General features: G+C 41.5%; 1 protein-coding gene across 2 annotated transcripts in view; it reads left to right on the forward strand.

Annotated features, from left to right (window-relative positions):
* The first annotated feature begins 400 nt into the window (after positions 1 to 400).
* Positions 401 to 22,322, forward strand: part of HPS3 (HPS3 biogenesis of lysosomal organelles complex 2 subunit 1) — a 46,389-nt gene continuing 24,467 nt past the window's right edge. For both annotated transcript variants that reach the window (XM_027875832.1, XM_027875833.1), the window contains exons 1-8: positions 401 to 634; positions 6,419 to 6,919; positions 8,318 to 8,504; positions 8,592 to 8,677; positions 10,954 to 11,146; positions 15,034 to 15,115; positions 17,093 to 17,238; positions 21,109 to 21,217. In XM_027875832.1, coding sequence (XP_027731633.1) covers positions 412 to 634; positions 6,419 to 6,919; positions 8,318 to 8,504; positions 8,592 to 8,677; positions 10,954 to 11,146; positions 15,034 to 15,115; positions 17,093 to 17,238; positions 21,109 to 21,217 — 1,527 coding nt within the window. In that variant the 5' untranslated portion in view covers positions 401 to 411. The remainder of the gene's footprint in view (positions 635 to 6,418; positions 6,920 to 8,317; positions 8,505 to 8,591; positions 8,678 to 10,953; positions 11,147 to 15,033; positions 15,116 to 17,092; positions 17,239 to 21,108; positions 21,218 to 22,322) is intronic.

Below are 22,322 nucleotides of genomic sequence, written 5' to 3' on the forward strand. Positions count from 1 at the left end.
TATGCATGTGTGTTTACATATATGCAGGGGGGCTAGATAAGACAGTGGACAGAGGGCTCTATATCTCTATCAGACGCATAGCTGCGTGTGTATATATACACACATGCAGGTAGCTGGATGGGACAATGGATTGAGGGCAAGTTAAGAGATACATATATGTATGCGCATGTACAGATATGCAGGCCGACAATGAAGGGCTCCAACCCTATCGCTGGGCGCAGAAGACGCCCCGGCACACCGACCCTGGCCAGGCTCGGGTCCAAGGGCTCGCCTCCGCGGTCTCTTTAAAGAAGCGGGTGGGCTCCGCCCCCCGCCCGCCCACGTGACGCGGCGGCGCTCGCGGAAGTGGGCCCTCCGCCCCCGGCGTCCCCTCCCCCTCCCGGCTCGGCGGGGGGCCGCGGCCCCGGAGCCATGGTGCGGCTGTACAACCTGCACCCGTTCGGCTCGCAGCAGGTGGTGCGGTGCCAGCAGGAACCCGAGCGCGTGTGCTGCGGCGGGCAGGATGCGCTCTTCGTGGCGGCGGGCTGCAAGGTGGAGGCGTTCTCCGTGGAGGCGAGGGCTCCCGAGCCGGCACGGCCGCGCTGCTGCTTCTCCACGCTGGGCCAGGTGCTGCACCTGAGCTACAGCGAGCCCGGTAAGTCGGCGTGGAGCTCTGCGCCCCGCCCCTGCGCGCCCCTGTCAGCCCGGGCGCCCCCCCCCCCCGCGCGGCCCCCCGCGGGGTCGGGGTGGGGTGGCTGCGTGCGTGCGTGCGCACCCGAAGCCCCCACGAGCTGGGGACCGGGGGAGGGGAAGAGGAAGCCCCGCGGGAGACCTGGGAGCCCGCGCGGCCCCACCCTCTCCCTTGGCGGAGCAGGAAACTGGCGTGCCCTCCTGGGGTTTCCCAGACCCCGGGAATTGACCGGTCGGGGCTGGATCCGCCGTGTGCTGCTGCCGTGCCCGCCGGGGTGCATGCCCATTTCCCACGGACCCCTTCCCGGGTAGGGTCTGCCCCAGTGACCTCCTTGGCAGCTCGCACCCGGGCCTGTCGGGTCACCTCCTACACCAGGTCTCCCCAGACCTGCCCAGCCCGCCCCAGCGAGTCACCTGTGCGTCCTCGCCTGCCTGTCCCCGCGGTGGGCGCCGTGAGTGCGGGGACCTTTTCTTGCTTTTTGTCACTGTGCCTGATCCTTTGGGTGCTTCAGAAAAGACACAGGAATCCAGCAACGGATCAGTTAAACTGGAAAGCAGTTTATTCACATGACCAAAATGATTATTCTTTTACAAGAAAAACTCACTGCACGCTGGCCGCCTGTAACACTAGAGCGCTCCCTTAAAATCATGATTTGATTGACAAGTGTTGCAGACACTGCTAGCTATGTGACATATTGGGGTGCAGGGAGGGAAAGAGCCCTGGTCTTTTTGTGCCTCCGGACAATTGGCTTCCAATGCTGGGTCGTCTTTAGCCATCTTGACCCTCTCTGTAAGTTATTTCAGCTCTCTGGACCCTGGTGACCTCTGCTGTAAACGACTATGTCGGACTAGCTGATCTCTAAGACCTTAACAGTTGGTTATTTACCAAAGTGTAATTGATGGTGTCACTTCCTCTCCTTCCCCCCCTAAAAAAAAGTCAAAACCCCGTCCCCAAAGACTTAAGTGTCTGGAGCCAAAACCATTCCCAGTTTCTGATATTTAAACCTGCCTCTACCTGACCAGATATCTAAATACAGAAGTGCTATGTTGTTGGGTTTAAATTTATATTATTTATATTTTGTACTGTAGATGGGAGGAATTAGGCAGGTGTTAGACCTTTTCCCTGTCATCATCATTTCTGGGCCTCTTGGACTACCGGTGGATACGCTTCTAGATTTATGGAGGTTCTTAATATGGGGTCTGTGGACCCTTCCTCCCCAAGGAGGGATAGAGTTCAGGAGCTTCACGAATTCAGATGGAAATTTCAAAAAAGGTTTCTCCTTTAATCCTTTGTCTTTTATTTTATGCATCACCAGACTGCCAAAGGGTGTTGGACTGATGATGTCATTGGTGTAGGAAATCTCCCAGATGAAGGAATGACCAATTCGGGTCAGCACCTTCTCTGCACCGGACAGTCTTCAGAGAGTTGCTGAGATCACTCAGACATTGTGGCTTGCCCTGGGTGACAGCCAGTGTATGTTAAGAGGCCTTTTAAACCAAGGTCTTTCTGGCTTGGAGGCCAGCTGTCTCTACACTAGATCAGGGGTGTGTGTGTCTGTGTCTGTCTGTCTCTGTGTGTCTGAGTGTGTCTGTGTATGTGTGTATATGAGAGGAGAGAGAGAGAGAGAGCAGTAGGGAAAAAAATAAGCATGGAGATAACTTGAAACTAAATTCCTTCCTAACTTAAGTCATCTGTGAAAAACTAAAAAACCATAGGTTACAAACAGGGAGCACTGTTGCTTGACTTCAGTTGGCTTCAAGACATTGTTTCTGACTTCCCTGGGGTGTACCACCCTTAACCCTCCTCCCCTCCTCCACTTTCATTTTCTTTCATCAGAACAGAGAAGGATGTGATGCTATGGTTATTTACATTTTCTTCTGTATCTTCCTCTTCCTTTGCCCCTGGTTAAGTCCTTGAGTGAGAACCTTTCTTCACCTATCCCTCCCCTGAAATAGAGATCTCCAAATCTTCCAATTTTCCTTTTTTTCCCCTCCTCTACTGCCACCCTCAATCAAAATAGGAAAGGTGTTATCTGTTATTTATTTTTTGTTGATTAATTATACTTCACAAGGAATAAGTTTGTCAGAGGTATTTTAATCATTTCATAGTTTAATGTCTTAGTGTACTAATAACATAGCATAAAAGACTGACTGCTAAAGGCATTTCATACATCATCTGGGAGGAAATTTAGGCATGAGAATGATCATTCCAGTCGTGGAGGTACCTTTAACTTGCGGTTCATTGAAACTCTCACATTTTTATAAGAGCTGTGGTAGAGTCATATCTCCTCCATTCTGCAGTTGTGAAGTTGATTTTTTTTTTTTTTAGTGAGGCAATTGGGGGTAAGTGACTTGCCCAGAGAGTCACACAGCTAGGAAGTATTATGTGTCTGAGGCTGGATTTGAACTCAGGTCCTCCTGACTCCAGGGCCAGTGCTCTATCCAGTGAGCCATCTAGCTGCCCCCTGAAGTTGATTTTTAAAATCTGTATGGTACTTTACATTTATTCCTAATAATTTCCATTTTTACAGTTTCCCCCACCCCCAGTTTCTTCCTAAGGTTTGGCAAGATCTTACATCTTGTCTCACATCAGTGTCATTCACAGATTTGATAAGTGTGCCATCTCTGCCTTTATCTTTATCTGGATCTTTTCATTGGAGATCTTCAAGTTAATGTTAAGCCCTTAAGAAACATCCATTGGTTCCAGTCATTGAACAAACCATCCCACCACGTAGCCTTCATCTCTCTGGTTGTAAGGTCCGGAATTCCTGTTTGGGGAACCCTGTACCTCCCCCATAACCATGGGGTATTTTGATACCTAAAGAAGAGGCCAAGTATCTCCGTATCAATTACAGGTAGTAGTTTACTCAATCGTTATGAATACTTACAAAACAGGGGCAATCTGGGATGGCTGCCAGACGTTCAGTGCATCCCCACTAAAGAACCCTCAAAATCCTCTTGGTAATTGTAGAAAACAGACCAAGGCAGGAGGAGTTAGAGAGTGCGTCACTACTGATTGGTGGGTATTTTTGGTTTTCTGCTTAGTAATAAGGGGAGTTAAGCCAGCGTTATACAGCCCAGATATAAGTTTGTGTGTGGTCACACATAGGTCATGATATTCTTGTTTTGGCTTTCATAGGTCATAGTATCTTAAATTTTGATTCAGTGCCTAAAATATAATTTTGTATCTTAAGTTAAGATTGTAAACAGGTCACCGTGTTCAGGCTCTCACCTTTCACAGAGTTTAAGGTTTTATGGCTTTTCACTTATTACTGTATTTTATGATTTTTTTTCCCAATCAGGACTCCACACTTGTCTACAAGTAGAGTAATTTGCTGAAACCTGATTTTACTCTGTGTGTACAATATTCCTCTAATCCATCCATGTAAAAATTAATCAGGAAAGGAATTGAGTTTAGCCTAACCTGGTCACAATGAAGCAATGCTGACTTTTATGATTAGGGTTTCCTGTTCTAAGTATTCACAAATCATCCTTTTAATAATGTATTTTAGAACTTTGCCAGGAATAGAAGTCAGGTTCATTACCTCATAGGTAAAAGACGCCATGCTCTTAAAAAATCAAAACGACATTTGCTCTTTCCGGTTCTGGGCATCTTTATGGGCCTCCAAGGCATTTTAAGATCACAAGTAGTGACTCAGCAGTGCATTTGCCAATCCCTTTAGTACCTAAGGAAGTAGCTCACAGCTGATACCTGAGGCAAGATTTGAATTCAGGTCTTCCTGACTCCAAGCCCAGAGCTTTGTCCACACCACTTCACCTAGTTGACAATAGCATAAGGCTAGAAAGCGGTTGAAATCTGTCATGATAGGATTATGGATTTTGAGCTGAGCAGGACCTTAGGCATCCTCTAATCTACCCCCTTAATTTTACTAGACCCAGAGACCCACTCAGTATGTCACCAGCAGGGAACTGATGTGAAGAAAGTCCTGAAGAATGATGGAAGGGAAAGGAAATGAAACTCTTTTCCTACCCAGGAGAAAATATTTATAGCATATGGGATGATCATGATTGCAGCTCTAAATTATTCTGGTAACAGTAAGGACATAGCTTGGTTTGCCTCGGGGGGGGGGGGGGGGGGGGGGGGCAAGAGGAGTTAACTGGTACTGGTGACCTTTGTCCTCCACCCTGAAAGAAGCGAAACTTCTTACTCATGGAAGTCCTGTGCTTTTCACCACCTTCTGCAGTGGAGTCTTATCTGTTGCTTGAAAGGAGGGTGTGTGTGTATGTATGTGTGTGTGTGTGTGTCTGTCTATACATATGCATATTTACACACATATATATATACACATGTGTGTGTATGTGTGTGTGTATAGAGATATATATATAGATATATATATATATAGATATACACATATTTTGTAAACCTTAAAGCAACATAGAAATGCTAGTTACTATGATTATGATTTTTACATTAACAGTAGAGGGACCAAATGTACCAATTGATGCAAAATATTATAATTTTACTTTGAAATAAAAATTTTCATCTCGTCTCTGTTTTCTTTGTCTTATGTATTAAAAAAAATGCAGCGTCACTTGATGCAGCTTAGTTCTTTGAAGTTTTCCTAAATTCTGGTCCTTCTAGTGTTAATGATAAAATGAAATCTATTAGTTCAATAAGCCATTTGGGTTGAGAAGAAACATGTGGCACGGATAGTCTACCCATTTCCTGGTGATTCACATAGGTATCTGCTTGAAAGGCTTCAGCCACAGCCTATAAATTTAGGGGAATAAGCAAATAACTACTTTTCTTTCGTTTTAAAGTGTATTTTGTTTTCCTGCCTTTTTTTTTTTTTTAAGATTTATATTTTGTCTCATTTCTTCTCGGTGTCTCTCATGAAGATGTGATGTCTTGAAATAGAGATTCCCCTGATTGCTGCCAGATTTTCCGCTTTACACTTGCCTTTAATATGTCACACAAGTACCAGAAAAACATGAAGGGCGAGGTAGGAGAAGAGGAGGACAGCAGTTTGTTTCACCTATAGATCCGGGGCCAGAACGACATTGCCTAAGGAAATAGATTTGAAGTTGATCCCCTGCATGAATACTTTATTATAGGTTATTTACACTCTTAACATTCCATAATTGGATGCCTGCATCTGATTTTATAAAAATAAAAATGCCTCATGGGAAGAAAAAATGAGGATTCCTAAGTTGAGATGACTTGATTGATTTTCTTATTTTCTTCTTTAATTTAACTGCTCTTCCAATCATATTCAGTAAATGTTTCCTTTCCCCTGCAGAAAGAAACGTACTCATGTACCTCCTCCCACCTCAAACACAATATCTTACATTTAGTAGCTGTCCCATACATGTGTAGTAGAGACTGCCCCAGTTTAGTGAATAGAGTGCTGAGCTTGGATTTGGAAAGAAATGGATTCAGATCCTTCACGTCTGATATTTACAGGCCACTGTGAGCCTGGGAAAGTCACTGAACACCTCTGGTTCTCAGGCAATTGCCTAGAACAACTACCAAGATAACATTTTGAGTTCTAGGAGGAATCTAGAATCCATCAAGTCCAAATCCATTATTTACAAATGAGGAAACTGAGGCGCTCGATCACACGGGTAGGTGATAGAACCAGTAATACCCTTTGGAGTTCCCTGTGACGCTTTGATCACAGATCCTTCCTATCTTGCATTCAGTAAATGTGCTTCCCAATTTTAGGTTCTAATGATACTCCTATTCCTTTCTTCCACCTTCCCCCCCCCCCCCCCCCCCCCGCCCCAGGAGACTACTTAGTGACAATTGAGGAGAAAAACAAAGCCACGTTCCTTCGAGCCTACGTGAATTGGAGAAACAGGACCACCGAAAACTCTCGCGTGTGTATTCGCATGGTGGGTTACCGCTTGGAGGGCTGCTTCCGAGAAGCCTCCAAAGACCAGATGTCCATCATTGAGATCCCTCTGTCCGAACCCCCGCTCTGCGTCTCTTCTTGTCCCGTGACAGGAGATCTTCTCGTCGGCTGCGTCAATAAACTGGTGCTATTTAGTTTAAAATGGCAGGTCGTCAACAAGGGAGTCTCCATATTGGACTTTGAACGCACCTTAGTCATACACATAGAGAGCGTTCTCCCCGTAGAAATTTCATTTTGTGCTGGATATATTGCAGTAATGACGGATCTGGAAGTCTTAATCCTGCATTTGGAGACTGCTCCTAAAGATGAAACAAATGTTGACCCCTCCCCATTGACAAAGGACACCCGGGCCAGACAGGCCACCACGGAGGCTGGTAAATGTGAAATTTAGCTTGCTTTGGCCTGCAGGGGAAAAGTCAGTACTAGGTGACCTAAGTGAAAGGCTGATGCATTTTATTTTTAAAATGTGCATATTAATGAAATAGACCAGAAAAGCAACGTGGCCTTAGTAGATAGAGTGCCGGGTCTTGGAGTCAGGAAGTTATAAAATGAAGCTGGCTATGTGACTCTGGGCAGGTCACGTCCTTCTTAAGTGTCTTACACAACTCCCTATGACTTACCTGCTGATTCGTAGCCAGGTTGTGATGGATCGGCCCTGGTGGAGGGAGGCTACATGCTGGGACACCCCCCCCCCCACCCCGAAGAAATCCCAGATCCTTTGCTTATTCATGGAGGACATCGAATGTATGCTGGGGATTTGAAGACCTTTTAGTATGAATGTAGCTATAGCTTGGCTTAAATTTTTTTGCTTGTCAAATTTCCTCGTCAGAGGTGATCCCACCTATGCCACCTATATCATAAGCTTTTTGTGATTGGGGGTGGGGGTGGGGAACAAACAAGATAAATGTTTGTGGAAGTGTTTTGAATAATGTAAAGTGCCATAGATTTGAAATGTGATGTTGTTCTTTAAATAGCATATTTTTACTGATATAATGATGATCCCTTCAGAGTCATCGTAATAACAGCTAGCATGTATGTAGTGCTATCGGGTTTGGAAAGCACTTAGGAAATATTATCTAATTTTATCCTGACAACAACGCCAGGAGGTAAATGCTATTTATTATCCCTATTTTATAGTTGAGGAAACTGAGGCAAATAAAGGTTAAGTGACTTGCCTAGGGTCACACAGCTAGGAAGTGTCTGAGGAGGGATTCGAACTCAGTTCTTCCTGACTCCAGGTTCAACGCTGTGTCTACTGGGCCACAGTATTTTATTTTTTATTAAAAATTAAAGAAAATATTTAGGTATTTAGTAATGCTGTGGAATACAGCTCATATTTTTAAATTACTGATGGAATCTTGTGAGCTGTTGTGATAAGAGTGAAAAGAACATGGGAGTTGGAGTTAGGAGACACCAAGATGTCTCTGGTATTTTTCTAGCTGGGCAAGTCACTTAACAGAGCCTCAGTTTCCTCACCTGTAATTCATGTAAAGTGCTGTGTTTAAATCTTAAAGTGCTATGTAAATGTCAGCTGAACCTATTGCCTTTTTTTTTTTTGGCGAAGCAGTCAGGGTTAAGTAACTTGCCCAGGGTCACACAGCTAGTAAGTGTCAAGTGTCTGAGGCCAGATTTGAACTCAGGTCCTCCTGACTCTAGGGCTGGAGCTCTATCCACTGTACCAGCTGATCTACTGTTTTGAAGTTAGTTCATCCAGAATCTTTCATTGAAGCTGCATGCTGCCTGTCTTTACTCTTCATAGTTTATTTTTACAGGCAAAAAGAGTGGTGCTTATACACTATCAGCTCTTCAGCTCGAGTCGGAGGATTTTGTTATTTGTCAGAAACCCTTAGAGCTCCTTGGTGAGGTGAGCAGGCAGTCTGGCCTATCAGTTACCTTGGAGTCAATGGGGTTAAATGACAACAGAGCAAGTCCTTCCTGGGTGCACCCCATCCTTTACAGGTACAAAAACCTGCTCTTACCACACCGTCGAAGTATTTTGTAAGCAGAAATCGTTCAGCAATGAGTTGGGTCTGTTTTCTCCTCTAGACGTTTTACGCCAGATGTGTCTTCCTATGTCTTTCCTGATGACACCAAGTTGCATTCACTCCAGTTGCTGCCTATTTACCAAACAGGTCAGTCTGAAAGTGTGGGTGGTTGTGGGGTGGAAAGCTCTGGACTCAGAATCAGAAGTCTTGAGTTCGAATTTTCAGTTCTGCTATGTGCCAGGTACCATTTGCATACAAGACCAAAGTGTGAAACAATTCCTATTCGCAAGGAGCAGCTTTCTTTCCTCTGATCTCCCTTTCCTATTTTCTTAGCTCTCATCTTACGATGATAGTCTAAATCAAGGATCAGCAAACATTGGCTGCTGGGCCAGATTTAACCCATCATAAACCATTCTTAGATCTTGGGCTGTGGAAAAACAGATTGCAGGCTGGATTTGGCCCATAGACTGCTGGTCTATATCCCTCATTCAGTGTATAAGAGCTCCTACATGGAGGACAAGTTTCCTTCACAGAGATTAGTCTCATCAATGGAACAGGGAAACATATACCCAAATTGCAACATGAAGGAGAATGGATTAATTATCATTAGAAAATTATTTAGGAAATTCACTTGAGAAGGTTGCTTGGGAAGTGGATGGAAGGCAGATCACATTACAGAATCACAATTTCACAGCTGGAAGGGACCTCAGGGGCTAGTCCAACCTGTACCCCAAAAGGGTTCCCCAATACAATATGCCTGAGAGTTGGTCATTCACTTTGAAGGCTTCCAGCGAAGGGGAACTGTGATTTAATAATAAGGGCCCATTCCACTTGTGATGAGAGGGACTGCACCTGTGATTTCACTGGCATAAGGACCTCCTTAGATGAGGAAACTCCTTCTTTCAGCACAGGTCAGCACCTTCTAGGCAACTGAGAGTCTCAGCTACCTCAAGCAGTAGGAGCTGAAGTGACTTGTCCAGGGTCATACAGCCAGTACATGTCAGAGGCCAGCTCCAAGGCCAACTCTATTCATTATGCAATTAATTAATATTATGTTAGCTAATATTTATATAGTACTGTCAGGTTTGCAGAGTACTTGACATATATTATCTCATTTGATTGGTAGCATTTAGATAGGCAGAAAGTTGGCTAGGATTTAGGGGTAGGGAGTAGGGAAGATGGCCTTTCAGGAGCCTAAAATGTCATGGGTTCCTTTTATTTTGCGATGGTCATGTATGAGCTTTAAAAAAAACCCCAAAGCATGAACCTTAAGGAAGGTATAGTCAGGCTAGTTGAATATCTCACGAATCCTCAGTGGTACCGTACACTCTGACAACTGACAGAAATCACAGCCAAACCAGATGTGAAAATGTCATAGTGAAGGTAGAGAGAAGGAAAATGGGCCCCGATTCCTCTAGAGTGCTTCACTGTGTGTCTTCTGGGACCTCCCTGGTGTGATACATGCACACTAGCACCGGTCAGCAAAGCCCTAGCGCCAGCCCTGCCATGTGCCCAAAACATTTCCATTGTACACAAAGTGTTTTATCTTCTGTGATTTTTTCTATCCCTTGTTTGGTTATAAACTTTTCCCTATCCATGGATCTGACAGGTGATTTCTTCTTTGCTCTTCTAATTAGTTAATGATGTCCCGTTTTATGTCTAAGTCATACTTTCATTTCAAGCTTGTCTTGCTTAGTATATGTTATAAGATGCTGGTCTATACCTTATTTCTTGCCAGACTGCTTTCCAGTTAGTTTTTGTCAAACAATGACTCCATCCCAGTAGCTGGGGTCTTTGAGCTTATAGAATACCAGACCATTATGTTTGTTCCTTTCTGTATGTTGTATAACTGATCTGGTCCACTGACTGCTCTCTCTTTTTTTTAATGAGTACCAAATCATTCTGATGATTACTGCTTTGTAATAGAGTTTGAAATTTGGTCCTGCTAAGCTTTTATTTTCTATTTTTTTTTTCATTCTTTCCCTTGAGATTTTTCACCCTTTGTTTTTCCAGATAAATTATATGTCCTGCTCTGTTTCTAAAGGAGTCATGGAGCAGCCCTTTCCAAAGGATATCCTTCTTACATTTTCTGCCCCCTTTGACAAGATTGTGTGTGGGTTTGTTTTTTTTTTTATTGTTTGCATTATTGATGTGAATACTGTTTTTATATCTCTAATGTCTCTCTCACTCCTGGTATGTATCTTGTTTATCAAATTAAATGAGTGCTGTGCTTTGTTAATAGTTTTCCTCTTCTGATTTGGAGGTGATTTAAAGAGTCAGAAAGTCAGAAATAGGGGAAAAAGGAAGAGGGTAAAGTGGGTGAGAAGCATTTTATAACTGGATTTATTTATAAAATGTCTCTGAATGTATCAGCAAGGACACACTATTCAGAGTAATACTGTTTTCTCCTCTTTTTAATGCAGATGCTGTTACTGCTGATGGGAAGAGTTCCCCTCAGGAAAAAGAGTTGTTAAGCCTCTTCTGTTTTTTCTCCTTACCTCATATTGGGTATCTCTATAAGGCCGTTAAATCAGTGGAATTAGTGTCGGTCTACCAGTATCCAGAGAAATCTCATCAGGCAGTTCTTACCCCACAATTCCTGCATGTTATCACAAGGTTTGGGTTGTTTGTTAGGTTCTTTCTGCACCTTGTCTCTCCTTCCGTGTTTTGTGAATAATGCCTTTTATGACCTTGTAAACTTGCTAATACTATCTGAGTATTTATGGGATATATTCCAGACCTCTGATTTCTTGGGTACAGGGAACTCTCCAGTGAGGAAGCCCCCTTACCAATGCAGACCGGCAGCCAACCCACATAGTCTTAGAAAGTTGACTTGAACACCAAGAGCCTAAATGACTTGTCCGTGGTTACAAAGCCAGTGTTGAACTGGCATTGCATTGAACTCAGCTCTCCTTGTCTGTGAGGCCAAATCTCTATTCCCTATACATGCTGCCTCCCTTAATGCATAATAGATTATGTATTGTCTTAAATTAGTGTTTCATATTTATCTTTTAAAAGCTGCATTTAATGGCTCATTGCTGTCTTTTTGCAGGCCAGTGCTTTCCCAGTCTAGGGGCTGAGGTCCCCTGGGAACCATGAAATTTATGCAAGACATTTTTGAATCTATATGCTTACCGACTGTTTTCATCTTGCACTTTATTTACCTCCAACAAGATATGCAGCACAATAGCTTGTCGACTGAATAAAATGTCTTGAAGATATGTCTGTTAGTGGATTTTTGTTTTTTTCTAAATGTCTGTAGACACTACTGTGGCTAACACAGTGGTTTCATTAAAGAGCAAGCTTTTTGTCACTGTGTTTTCTCAACTGACAGATACCCCTACAAAAGCTTTTGGTGTTAAAAAAACATATTCTAAACTCTTGTGAACCATTATTCTACTCTTTTTCTACGTTGAACTTTTTTTTTCCTCCTCTTTTAGGGGTCGAGTCCTTTAAGTTAAATACAAAATTTAGATATTATATAGATAAGTTTGTTTTTATTTTTTTTGGTTTGCTTTTTTTAATTAATTTATTTGATTTATCAACAATCACTTCCGTAAGCTGAGTTTTAAATTTTTTCTCCCCCTCCCTCCCCAAGATGGCGTGCAATCTGATGTAGGCTATACATATACATTCCTACTGAACATATTTTCACATTAGTGATGTTGTAAGGAAGAATTAGAACCAATAAGAGGAACCACAAGAAAGAGAAAACAAAACAAAACAGAAGGAAAAAATACATTTGCCCCTTCTTCAATCAGCTCAGCACGCTACAATGTCAGGTAGCTGATTTGCTCATCAAAAGCCTGATTGAACACCATATGGTGTTTTTTTAAATGTTGTTTTTTTTCAGGGTTTTTTTTTTTCCATTGTCATTTTTCCAAGTATCAATCATTAACAATTCTGTTTTTCTATTATGCTTTTACTTTCGTTATTCACTGCAGGTTAGAAAATGATTCAGATATTTTTATCTGACATGAACTGGTAGGAACCCTAGAGTTATGACCCAGCTCTCTTATATTAGAGATAAGAAGACTAAAGTGACTTCCCCAAGGTTTTGTGCTTAGCAACCAAGGTCCAGCTTGAACTGGAGCTTGAGTCTTCTAAAAACTCCTAGTCTAATGTACTTCTTAACATACATGTCCCACTGATTCTTTCTTAAAGATGAAACTTTCCCCTAGGATCTTTACATTTAAAGGAGGTTCAGGAATTTGATTTGGTACTTTTAATCTCAGGAGTTGGAAATATTGTTTTGTTTTTTGTTAGAAGTTTTGATCCCTCTTTTTTGTAAAAACCATTTGTAAACCATTAGAGTATTTCCGAAAGAACTGCTAAATCCTAACTATTAATAATGGCCTTCTGGGTTCCAAAATAATTCATTATTATTCATTTATTATTCAAAATAATTCATTATTATTCATTCAGTCAGTGTTTATTGAGAAAGAAGAAGATGATGATAATGATGATGACCTGCTATGTTGTGGGTGCTGAGCTAGGAATAAAAGATACCCAAGACCTTTTTGTTCTTAGGAGTGTGCCTTGTAATAAATTCTTACTAGGAGATAAACAGTGTGCAAATAACCACAATATTTGTCTGCATGGGTTAAGTGATGTAGGAGAGGCAGAGAATATGCTGGAGCTCAGATGAGGGAGCATTATTAGGTGGGAGGGAGATTCCATTGAAGGGTATGGGAGCTGGGCCTTAAAGAGACAGACTTTTGATGAGAAAGGCTACTTTGATAGAGAGAAAGAGATAGGAGCAAAGACAGAGATACAGGAATGTTTAGGGAAGGGCAATGGACCCTGTTTCATTGGAATGTAGAGGAAGTCCTCAAAGTTGATTGTGGTATTATGGGCCTGGGCAAAGGCAGAGGCACTCCAACAAGCATTTATTAAGTACCTACTGTGTTCAGTTCAGCACAAGTTTAGTGTTAGCACTGAAGATACAGTGATGAGAAAAGCATACCCTGCCCCAAAGGCATTTGCTTTGGTAAGTAGGTGGAATGAATCCTGGGCTGACACCTTCTTATTTTATGTGGTTAGTTTCAAATTTTGTCAGAGCAAGAGTCCTCCCTCTAACGGTACAAGGCTTTCAGAATTGTTAGATACTTTTAAGAGGAGGGTAGTAGTATTCATTTATTAATATATTTCTAAAAATCTGTGTTGAATACCTACTCTGTGACAGCCACCATGTTTTAGCCCTTTTTCTGCTCGGCAAAGGCATCATGGGCAGTACACAAAACAGTGGGCCAGGACTCAGAAGGCAGGATGCCCGGCTGTGGTCCAGCCTCCAACAAGCCACTTAACTTCTTTTACTTTCTCCTCATCTGTAAAATAAGGGAGTTGGGGATGCTCTCTTCTGACTCTGACATTTAGTGATTTTCATTTCTGGGACTGGATTCATGTTGCTTATTTTTCTTCCCCAAATCACTACTATTTCCCCCCACTTACTACTCTCTCTGTGACCCTGGGCAAATCACTCTGAGCTCAGCTTCTTCATCTGCAAAATGGGGGTTATAATAGGATCAGCTTCTCAAATCAAATGAAATAATAGATATAAAGCTCCCTCCAAACCTTAGAGCACCACATAATATTAGTTGTTGTTGTGATGATGATGATGGCACTGTCAAAACTGGAATGCTGAGTGGTTTTTCAGCCTCATATATTTGTTTCATTGGTTATTCTGCCTTTTTTTTTTTTTAAAGGCAGTTGGGGTTAAGTGACTTGCCCAGGGTCACACAGCTAGTAAATGTCACGTGTTTAGTCTGAGGTCGGATTTGAACTCAGGTCCTCCTAACTTCAGGGCCAGTGCTATATCCACTGTGCCACCTAACTGCCCCAGTTATTTTGCCTTTCAAGGGGGCTAGACAATTTGATTTTGTCTACAGACAGACAGTGATTTAAGTGTTCACAAGTACTTTTTTTTAAGGTTGTGTCATTTTCTTCAAGGGAAAAAACTGTTTTTGCTTTTCTTCCTCTTCCTCTCCTTCCACTTTTATTTTAGAGGGCTCTGTCTTGGTCATCAACCTCCCTTTTTATTCAGAACCCTCTCTCTTGGGGATGGTTTCAGGATAAAAAAAAACCTGGGAAGACTTACATGAACTGACGCAGTAAAGTGAGCAGACCTAGGAGAATATCATATGCAGTAACAGCAATATTATAACGGTAATCAACAGTGAAAGATTTGGCTGCTTTGATCAATACGGGATTGATAACAATTCCAAAGGACCCATGATGAAAAATGCTCTCCAACTGATGAACTCTGAGTACAGAATGAAGCAGACTTTTTTTCACTTAATTTATTTTCCTTGCTTTTTTTTTTTGCAACATGTTTTGCCTGTCTTCACATGTATTGTTGATAATATGTTGCTTATTTTCTCAGTGGGTGGGGGAGGGGCTGGAGGGACAGAAGTTGAGATTCAAAATTTTGAAAAAAGAATGTTAAAATATAATAAATAATTTTTTTTTAAAGAATCCTTTCTCTTCTCTCTCCTCTTCCATAGTAATAACTTGCAGTGTTTCACGGTCCGATGCAGTGCGGCGGCTGCAAGGGATGCGGACCCCTACATGGATACCACCCACAAGGTTAGAATCATTTCGCAGTCAATAGAAAATGTCTATTTTAATAAGAGCCAGCATTTCTATAGTACTCTAAGGTTGGCAGTATACATTAACTCATTTGAACAACCCTGTCAGGTGCTATTATTATCATCCCCATTTTACAGATGAGGAAACTGAGGCTGAAAGATCTTAAGTGACTTGCCCATGGTCACACAGGTAGTAAGTGTCTGAGGTAAGATTTGAATTCAGGATTTCCTGACTCCTTGCTCCGCCCTCTGTCTACTTCTCTACCTTCATGATTTAAAAAAATATATTTTTAATATTTTTATTGATGCCATCACAGTCATTTCCTCATTTATCATTTAACAAGGAAACACAGTTAAGCAGAATGGGCAAGTAAAGCCCTACTGGAGCCTGCCTTGTGACATCTGTAAGCAATATTCCAAATCCAGAGGAAGGAAGAATGTGAAATTTTAAAATTAAGAATCAATTCGAACGTGTGTGAATGCAGTTGCCATGCCCATGTTAGCGTCCTTACCAGGCCCAGCTCCATAGGGCATTATTTGTTATAGACAGTATCTGTGATTTGTACCGTGGGTCCCTCCTAGAGTACTTGGTACTCAAAGACTTAGGACAGGAAGAGGGACTGGTCAGTGATTTTATTGCTGTAGGCTCCTCCAAGCTTCCAAGCAGCCGGTGTAGATCGGTACCTTTTGTGCTGCTGATAGGCTGATGCAGTTGCCCAGAGCCTTGAGAGGTCACGTAGTAAGTGTCCAAGGCAGGATTTGAAGGTTGGTCCTCCAGGCTCCAAGGCCACCTCATTATCTGCTAAGCTGAGGCTTCGTCTGGGCTAATGTCACCATAGCTTGTAAGTTGTGAAACATTGGATGTTGTGAGTAAATGTGGCAAATGTTAGGTTGCTGAGGAATGTTTAATTTTTACACTAAAACGTTCAAGATATACAATTTTAAACACTTACGGCTTGTGTAGGGTGATATATTTATTTTGTAAACCGAAGTTAGCCTTTTTGCTCCTCACTCTGTAGTGAGTGTCTGGGGATTTTTAGTGTTACTTTTTTTTTTAAGGTCTGTTACGGGAATTGGTTAATTAGCCTAATGCAAAAACTAAATCAATATTTCCAAGAGCAGAAAAATCAATAGAGGACATTACTAGTGATTTAATTCACCCACCATGATGTGAAAATGCCTGAAAGATTAATTCTCTTGTCATCTGAGAAGCCTCAGAGATCTCTCAGCATTTCCACAGTTCTACCCGGAGAGCCTAATGGCTGTACTAAATGGATATGCTGTGTCTACTGAGACAAGACAAGTGCAAACTTTAAAAGGTTTTTGACCACCAAAGTTATCAATGACAGAAAGCATGATGTTTTTTCCCCTTGCATCCTGGGCCTCCAAACTGCAGAAAATCATTCAAATCCCATGATAAAAATGCTAGGTCTTTAAAATGATGCAAGATGTTCATGTGAGTATTGGTCATGAACTTTTGAGTTATGTAGCAGTGGGTTTTTTTTTTCTTTGAGATGCTCGTGAATTCTTTCTCTTCCCCTCCTTTTCCCCACTCACAGAGAAATCCTTTTTTGGTGTCACAGATGTTATATGATGCCATCTTAAATTGAATTTTATGGTATTGACATTCTAGATAGAAAATGGGTCAAAATATGACCTTGGAACCCCCTGGAAGCCAGTTTTCCTGGAATATCAGCTGTTGACGCCTCTCAAAAATCAACCAAGGTCACTTCCCGCTCCTAGATTGTGGGGACTGCCCCTGGCCATGGTGGGCTTCTCGTGGGCTAGCCTTTCCCCCTTTTCCTTCCCCTAACAATTCAGCAAACTGGGCATTTATATCAAGTTCGATCTATTGGGATTATATTATAGAATAGGAGGGCAAATGTTTATTCAAAACACAGCCCAGACTAACCTGTGAAGAATTAGGTACATGGTCACTGTTTCCGATTTCTGATAGTTCTTTTTTCTTTTATAGGCTTGTCCACCTATTAGTTTGGATATCTGTGCCTTAAGAATGCAGCTCTTCATTGGACTGAAAGCAATATGTCACTTTAAGAATCATGTTATCCTTTTGACCAAAGCGGGTACTGAAGATATCCCAGAAAGAAAGAAAAGTCTACTGTAAGTATATTTTCCAAGTAGCCAAATGGACCTGTGATCTCACTAATGTGGGTACTCCCTCCAGCTGATCATCTTATAGTACTACTCATCCTGGGCAGTTTTCCTTTGTACTGGGTCTAGAGGAAGAAGGACTGAGTTTGAATCCCAGCCCTAGCACTCCCCAGGTCTATGGCCTTGGGCAGGTCATTTGACTTCTGGACCTCAGTTTCCTCATCCGCAAATGAGGGGTTTGCACTATGACTTCTGGAGTTCCTTGTAGCTTAAAGGCTATGATATGGTAAGGTCCATCCAACCTGCCGGAGAATGTTTCTGGTATTCTCTGGCATCTTGATAGGTTGGATGCCAGTGGAACATGACAGTCTTTCTCTCAGTGATGCCATTTTTTTTTGCAGTTGACCAGCCCATCTCCTTTGTCACTCATACATCTCTTTGTTACTTCATTTTTCCTTTACAATTCCTGGTAAACTCAAATAAATAGAAACAGCTCCTATAGTTTTTTTTTGTTTTTGTTTTTTTAACTTAATTTTTTTTCAATGAACAAAAATGTATTTTTTTTTCCTTTAACTCCTCCCTATTCCACTAGGGGGGAAAAAAGAAACCCCAATAATTTTGTAACAAATATGCATCATCAAGCAAAACAAATTCCCACATTAGCCACGTCCCCAAGTTGTATGCCTCAGCCTATGCTTTGAGTCCATCACCTCTTTGTCAAGGTGGGCATACGTCATCTTGAAGTCCTTTCAAAGAAACTGTAGTGGACGTTTTTACTGACTGAAAGTAGGTTCTTTGCCTCTTTGGTTTCTTTGAAAGAGTGCTGTTTCCATTCCTTAGAGTTTTTTCTTTTCCTTCAAGTTTAAATGATGAGATATATTTTTACAGAACTTAGAATTAACTGAATACCTTCTAGAGAGTTCTTTTTATTTAGAGGGGAGAAAAAGCAGAAGGAAGGGATTCGAATTCTACTGAGGCTTTCTCTCAGAATTCTAAGAGGGAAGTGAATCTTACACAAGAATGCACCAGTACAAATCAGTGCTTTTAGAGTTGAAAACTTAGGGGACATTGATGTCTTTTGCAAAACAAATAAGGAAGAAGACCAAAAACTTTATCATATCAAAACTGAAAGTTCAGTGATTATTATTTTCATATTTGATCCTTTAGTTCGATGCAAGAAGGGACTGTTGTATGCTCTTGTATGCTCAACACCAGGATGCAGTGCCTGGTACACAGTAGGTGCCTAATCAGTGCTTATTGATTGAGTTATTTTTCTTCTTAATTTGAGGATTTTTTTCTAATTAAGAAGGAATTGTGACAATGTATTCTCATTCCCGAACCCACTTATGGACCCCAGATCAAGATATTCAGGTCTGCTTCAAAGCTTAATGACCTAGGTAGAGTGTGTATTCAAGTCAAATCAAATCATCAAGGATTTAGTAAGCACTTACTATGTGGGATAGATAGGTGGTGCAGTGACTGGAGTGCTGGACCTGGAGTCAGAAAGACCTGAATTCAGATCTGACCTCGGTCACTTACTAGCTGTAACCCTGGGTAAGTCACTTAACTCTGCCTCAGTTTCCTCATCTGTAAAATGAGCTGGAGAAGGAAATGGCGAACCACTCCAGTGTCTTTGCCAAGAAAATCCCAAATTGGGGAGTGCCAAGGAGAGTGTTGCTGAAAAGGCACAGAACCTAGGGATGGAATGTCTTGTGTATGGATCACCAAGGACAGCGCTATGCTTCATAGAGTATATGGAAGGCAGAAGATCAGAAAGGTAGGAATAGACCAGGTGGTGAAGGGCTTTGAAAGCCAAACAGAAGATTTAATGAGACAAGAAGGATCACTAAGTTGGTTGATTGGGGGAGAATGACACGGTCAGACCTGTACTTCAGAATAATCAGCTTGAAAGCTGAGTGGAGGATGGATCAGAGTGGGGAGACACTGGAGGCCAGGGGACCAACCCTGGGGAGGGGACTGGAAGGATAGTGGTGCTCTTGATCATAATAAGGAAGTTGGGTTGAGACGAGGATTTGGGGGAAAGATAATGAGTTTAATTCTGGACATGTTAAGTTTAAGGTGTCTACAGGACATCCACTTTGAGATATCAAAAAGACGCTTGTCTGCCATGTTGCGCTTTGATGATCTGCTCTAGGCATTCTAGCTATGAATTGTCTCATTTCCAGAAGTCCAACTAGAGTCACCACCCTGGAACACTCCCTTACCTCACCCAGAAAGTGCAAACTAACTGTAATATTCCTCCCAGGAAGACATATTCAGAGAGATAGACCTGTGGGGGGGAAACTGCATAGTTCATGGGAAACAAAGTGCAGGATTTTGGAAGACTTTTCACTTTTGCATCCTTCATACTAATTCTCTTTCTTCTGTACCAACTTGGAAAATCAAAGGTTGCCTCTTATCAGTGAGGGCTTATCTTACTCTGGAGCAAAAAGCTGTCAAGATCTGTTAGCCTTAGACAGTCTAGCAGGCTCATATACTCCATATCCTGTATGCGCTTTTTAGTCTGTGTATGTCTTGTACAGTTTGTAAGATTAGCATACTGGACATTGAAACAGTGTAGATGAATTTTTAAAAGTGTCTCCAGAGGACCCAAATTAGGATTTACATGAAAGCATTCGTAGGCAAATTCTTAATTTTAATTCTTAAATTTAGGAATATCACTTTTAGGCTAAAGAGAAGACAGTACTTAGCATTCTGTTTTCAAAAAGTTTTCAGATACTTAGGCAGCTGCAAAAAAAATACACCCAAATGTTTGCTGCCTCTGCAGCTGTAGAGTTGCTTGTCTTCACGCTTCTGGTTTAGGAAGCTTCCTGTCTCAGAGCCTTAGTAGCGATAAAGGAACGGAGTCCTATGCATGTCTTCAGTTTCAAAATGTAATGTGAAGAGCCAGAGAATTTTTTTTTCATCACTTAGCTGCCCTTCTAAGTCAGCAACAATTTGGAGAAGTCAGAAATAATTGGTTTAACAGTGGATGTTGGAGTTACAAAGTCTAGAATCAGTCACTAGGCATTTAATAAATGCCTACTATGTTCCAGGAACTAAAATAAATCCCTACTTTCAAGGAGTTTACTTTCTATCATTGCTTAGCACAATATACATAGTAGGCACTTAATAAATGTTTATTAACTGATTGATCGATTCAGATGAGACAAAATGTAGGCATATGAGTATATGTCAAATAAATATAAAGAAAAAATAAGTATGTAGGAGTTAAAAATACCAGGGATGGAGTTAAAAATGCAAGGCAACAGTGGTTGGGGTCAGGAAAATCTTCATGCTAAAGGTCATGCCTGAGTTGTGTTGAAGGGAGTGAGAGATGCCGTGAGGCAGAAGTGAGGAGGGAGTGTATTCCAGGCATGGTGGATGGCTAGAGCAAAGGCAGGGGATAGGAGTTCAGAGTGCTGTGAACGAAGTTTGGTTGGATAGTCGAGGACAAGTAGGGGACAATTGATATAAGCACTTCACACGTATTATGCTCTATGCTCCTCACCACAACTCTGTGAAAGGGTGCAGTTGTAATTTTTTTCTTTAAAAAAAATTATTGCTATCTTCCGTTTTGTATTGCCTCAAAGCCCAGCAGTTACCGTTCCCATGTTATAGATGAGGCTAAGTGACTTGCCCATGGCCACACTGCTAGTAATGGTCATTCTAGGTCTTCCTGACTCCAGGCAAATCCAGCATTCAAATCTACTACAGTATAGCCCAACTTAAAATAGAAAATTCACTTATTTTAAAAAAATTATGGTTTGTAAATTATTGTTAGACTTATTGAAAGGAATTTTTTTTAAGCCACTCACAATAGCCATTTGTAAGAATAAAATATTTGGTATCCTTGTAAATCTGGTTATTTGCTTTCAGCTCCAGAAAAGATGGCAGTGTTAAACTCAAGACGCCTTCTGCGATGGAAGCTGGGTGGAATTTATATATTGTGAATACGATTTCAACTATGCAACTCTACAAAGAAATGGTATGTTTGGGGCTGCTGGTTCTCATGGATGGTATTAGTAATCAATGTCCATTTGCATATTAAAGTGCTGCAGACAACCAGCCTCTAGGTTTTTATGAGGGACCCATCTCTGCTGCATGGGCCTTGGCCTTTCCGATAGATTCCTTAAAGGTAGGGTGGCTGTCTTCTCTCTACCTTCTGTTTCTTCTGGAGAGTTCATAAATACTATTCCATTCATTGGCCAATCCCCCTTTTCACCTTTATACTACTAAGAGGAAAAATGGCCATTCTAGCCTCGGTCCCTATACAACTGGGTGTGAGCTTAGTGTTTTCCTTCAGAAGAAAAGACCATAGAATGTAAGAACTGAAAGAGAACTTAGACATCATTTAGTTTAATGCCTTATTTTCTTCAAGGAATTGAAGGAGGAGTTGGTCCCCAGAAGGCAATGTGGTGTGGTGGAGAAAGCAGTGATACTTTGAGGTCCAGTCCTGACTCAGTCACTTATTATTACTGTGAACATGGACAGTACACTGACTTAAATTCCCTGGAGGGTCTTCGTCTACGAAATGGGTCGGAGACTCAGACTAGAAGCAGGGTTTCTTAACCTGTTTTTGTGGGGTGGTTCCCTTTGGCAGTCTGACAAAGTCAGTGGACTTCTTTTCAGAATAGTGCGTAAAATCAAATTTTTAAAATAAAAAATTTAATGCATAGAATCAAATATAGAGGATTGAAAAAGAAACCAGTTATAATGAAGTGCAGTTAACAAAATATTTTTAAAAACAAGCTAATGGAACCCCAAAGTTAAAAACTCCAAGACTCAATGAACTCTAACATTGTTTGTAGTTCTAAATCTCTTCCAGGTAAATGAATGAAAAAGCATTTAAGTGATTACTATGTACCAAAATGTCTATGATTCTGTGGTCTCTGCTGTGGGTAGGAATAGGAAATGAAAATTTCTGGGATAATTAAAGAGGAGAAATGATTATATTACATAATGTATTATATTATATTTCACTTGGGATATACTACTAATAATAATAACAGTAGCTAGTGTTATATAGTGCTTTAAAGTTTATGAAGTACTTTACACATATCTTGTTTTATCCCCACAACAACCCTAGGGGA

The sequence above is a fragment of the Vombatus ursinus genome, unplaced genomic scaffold, assembly GCF_900497805.2.
Source record: "Vombatus ursinus unplaced genomic scaffold, bare-nosed wombat genome assembly UNPS02014810.1, whole genome shotgun sequence".
Classification (NCBI taxonomy): Eukaryota; Metazoa; Chordata; class Mammalia; order Diprotodontia; family Vombatidae; genus Vombatus; species Vombatus ursinus.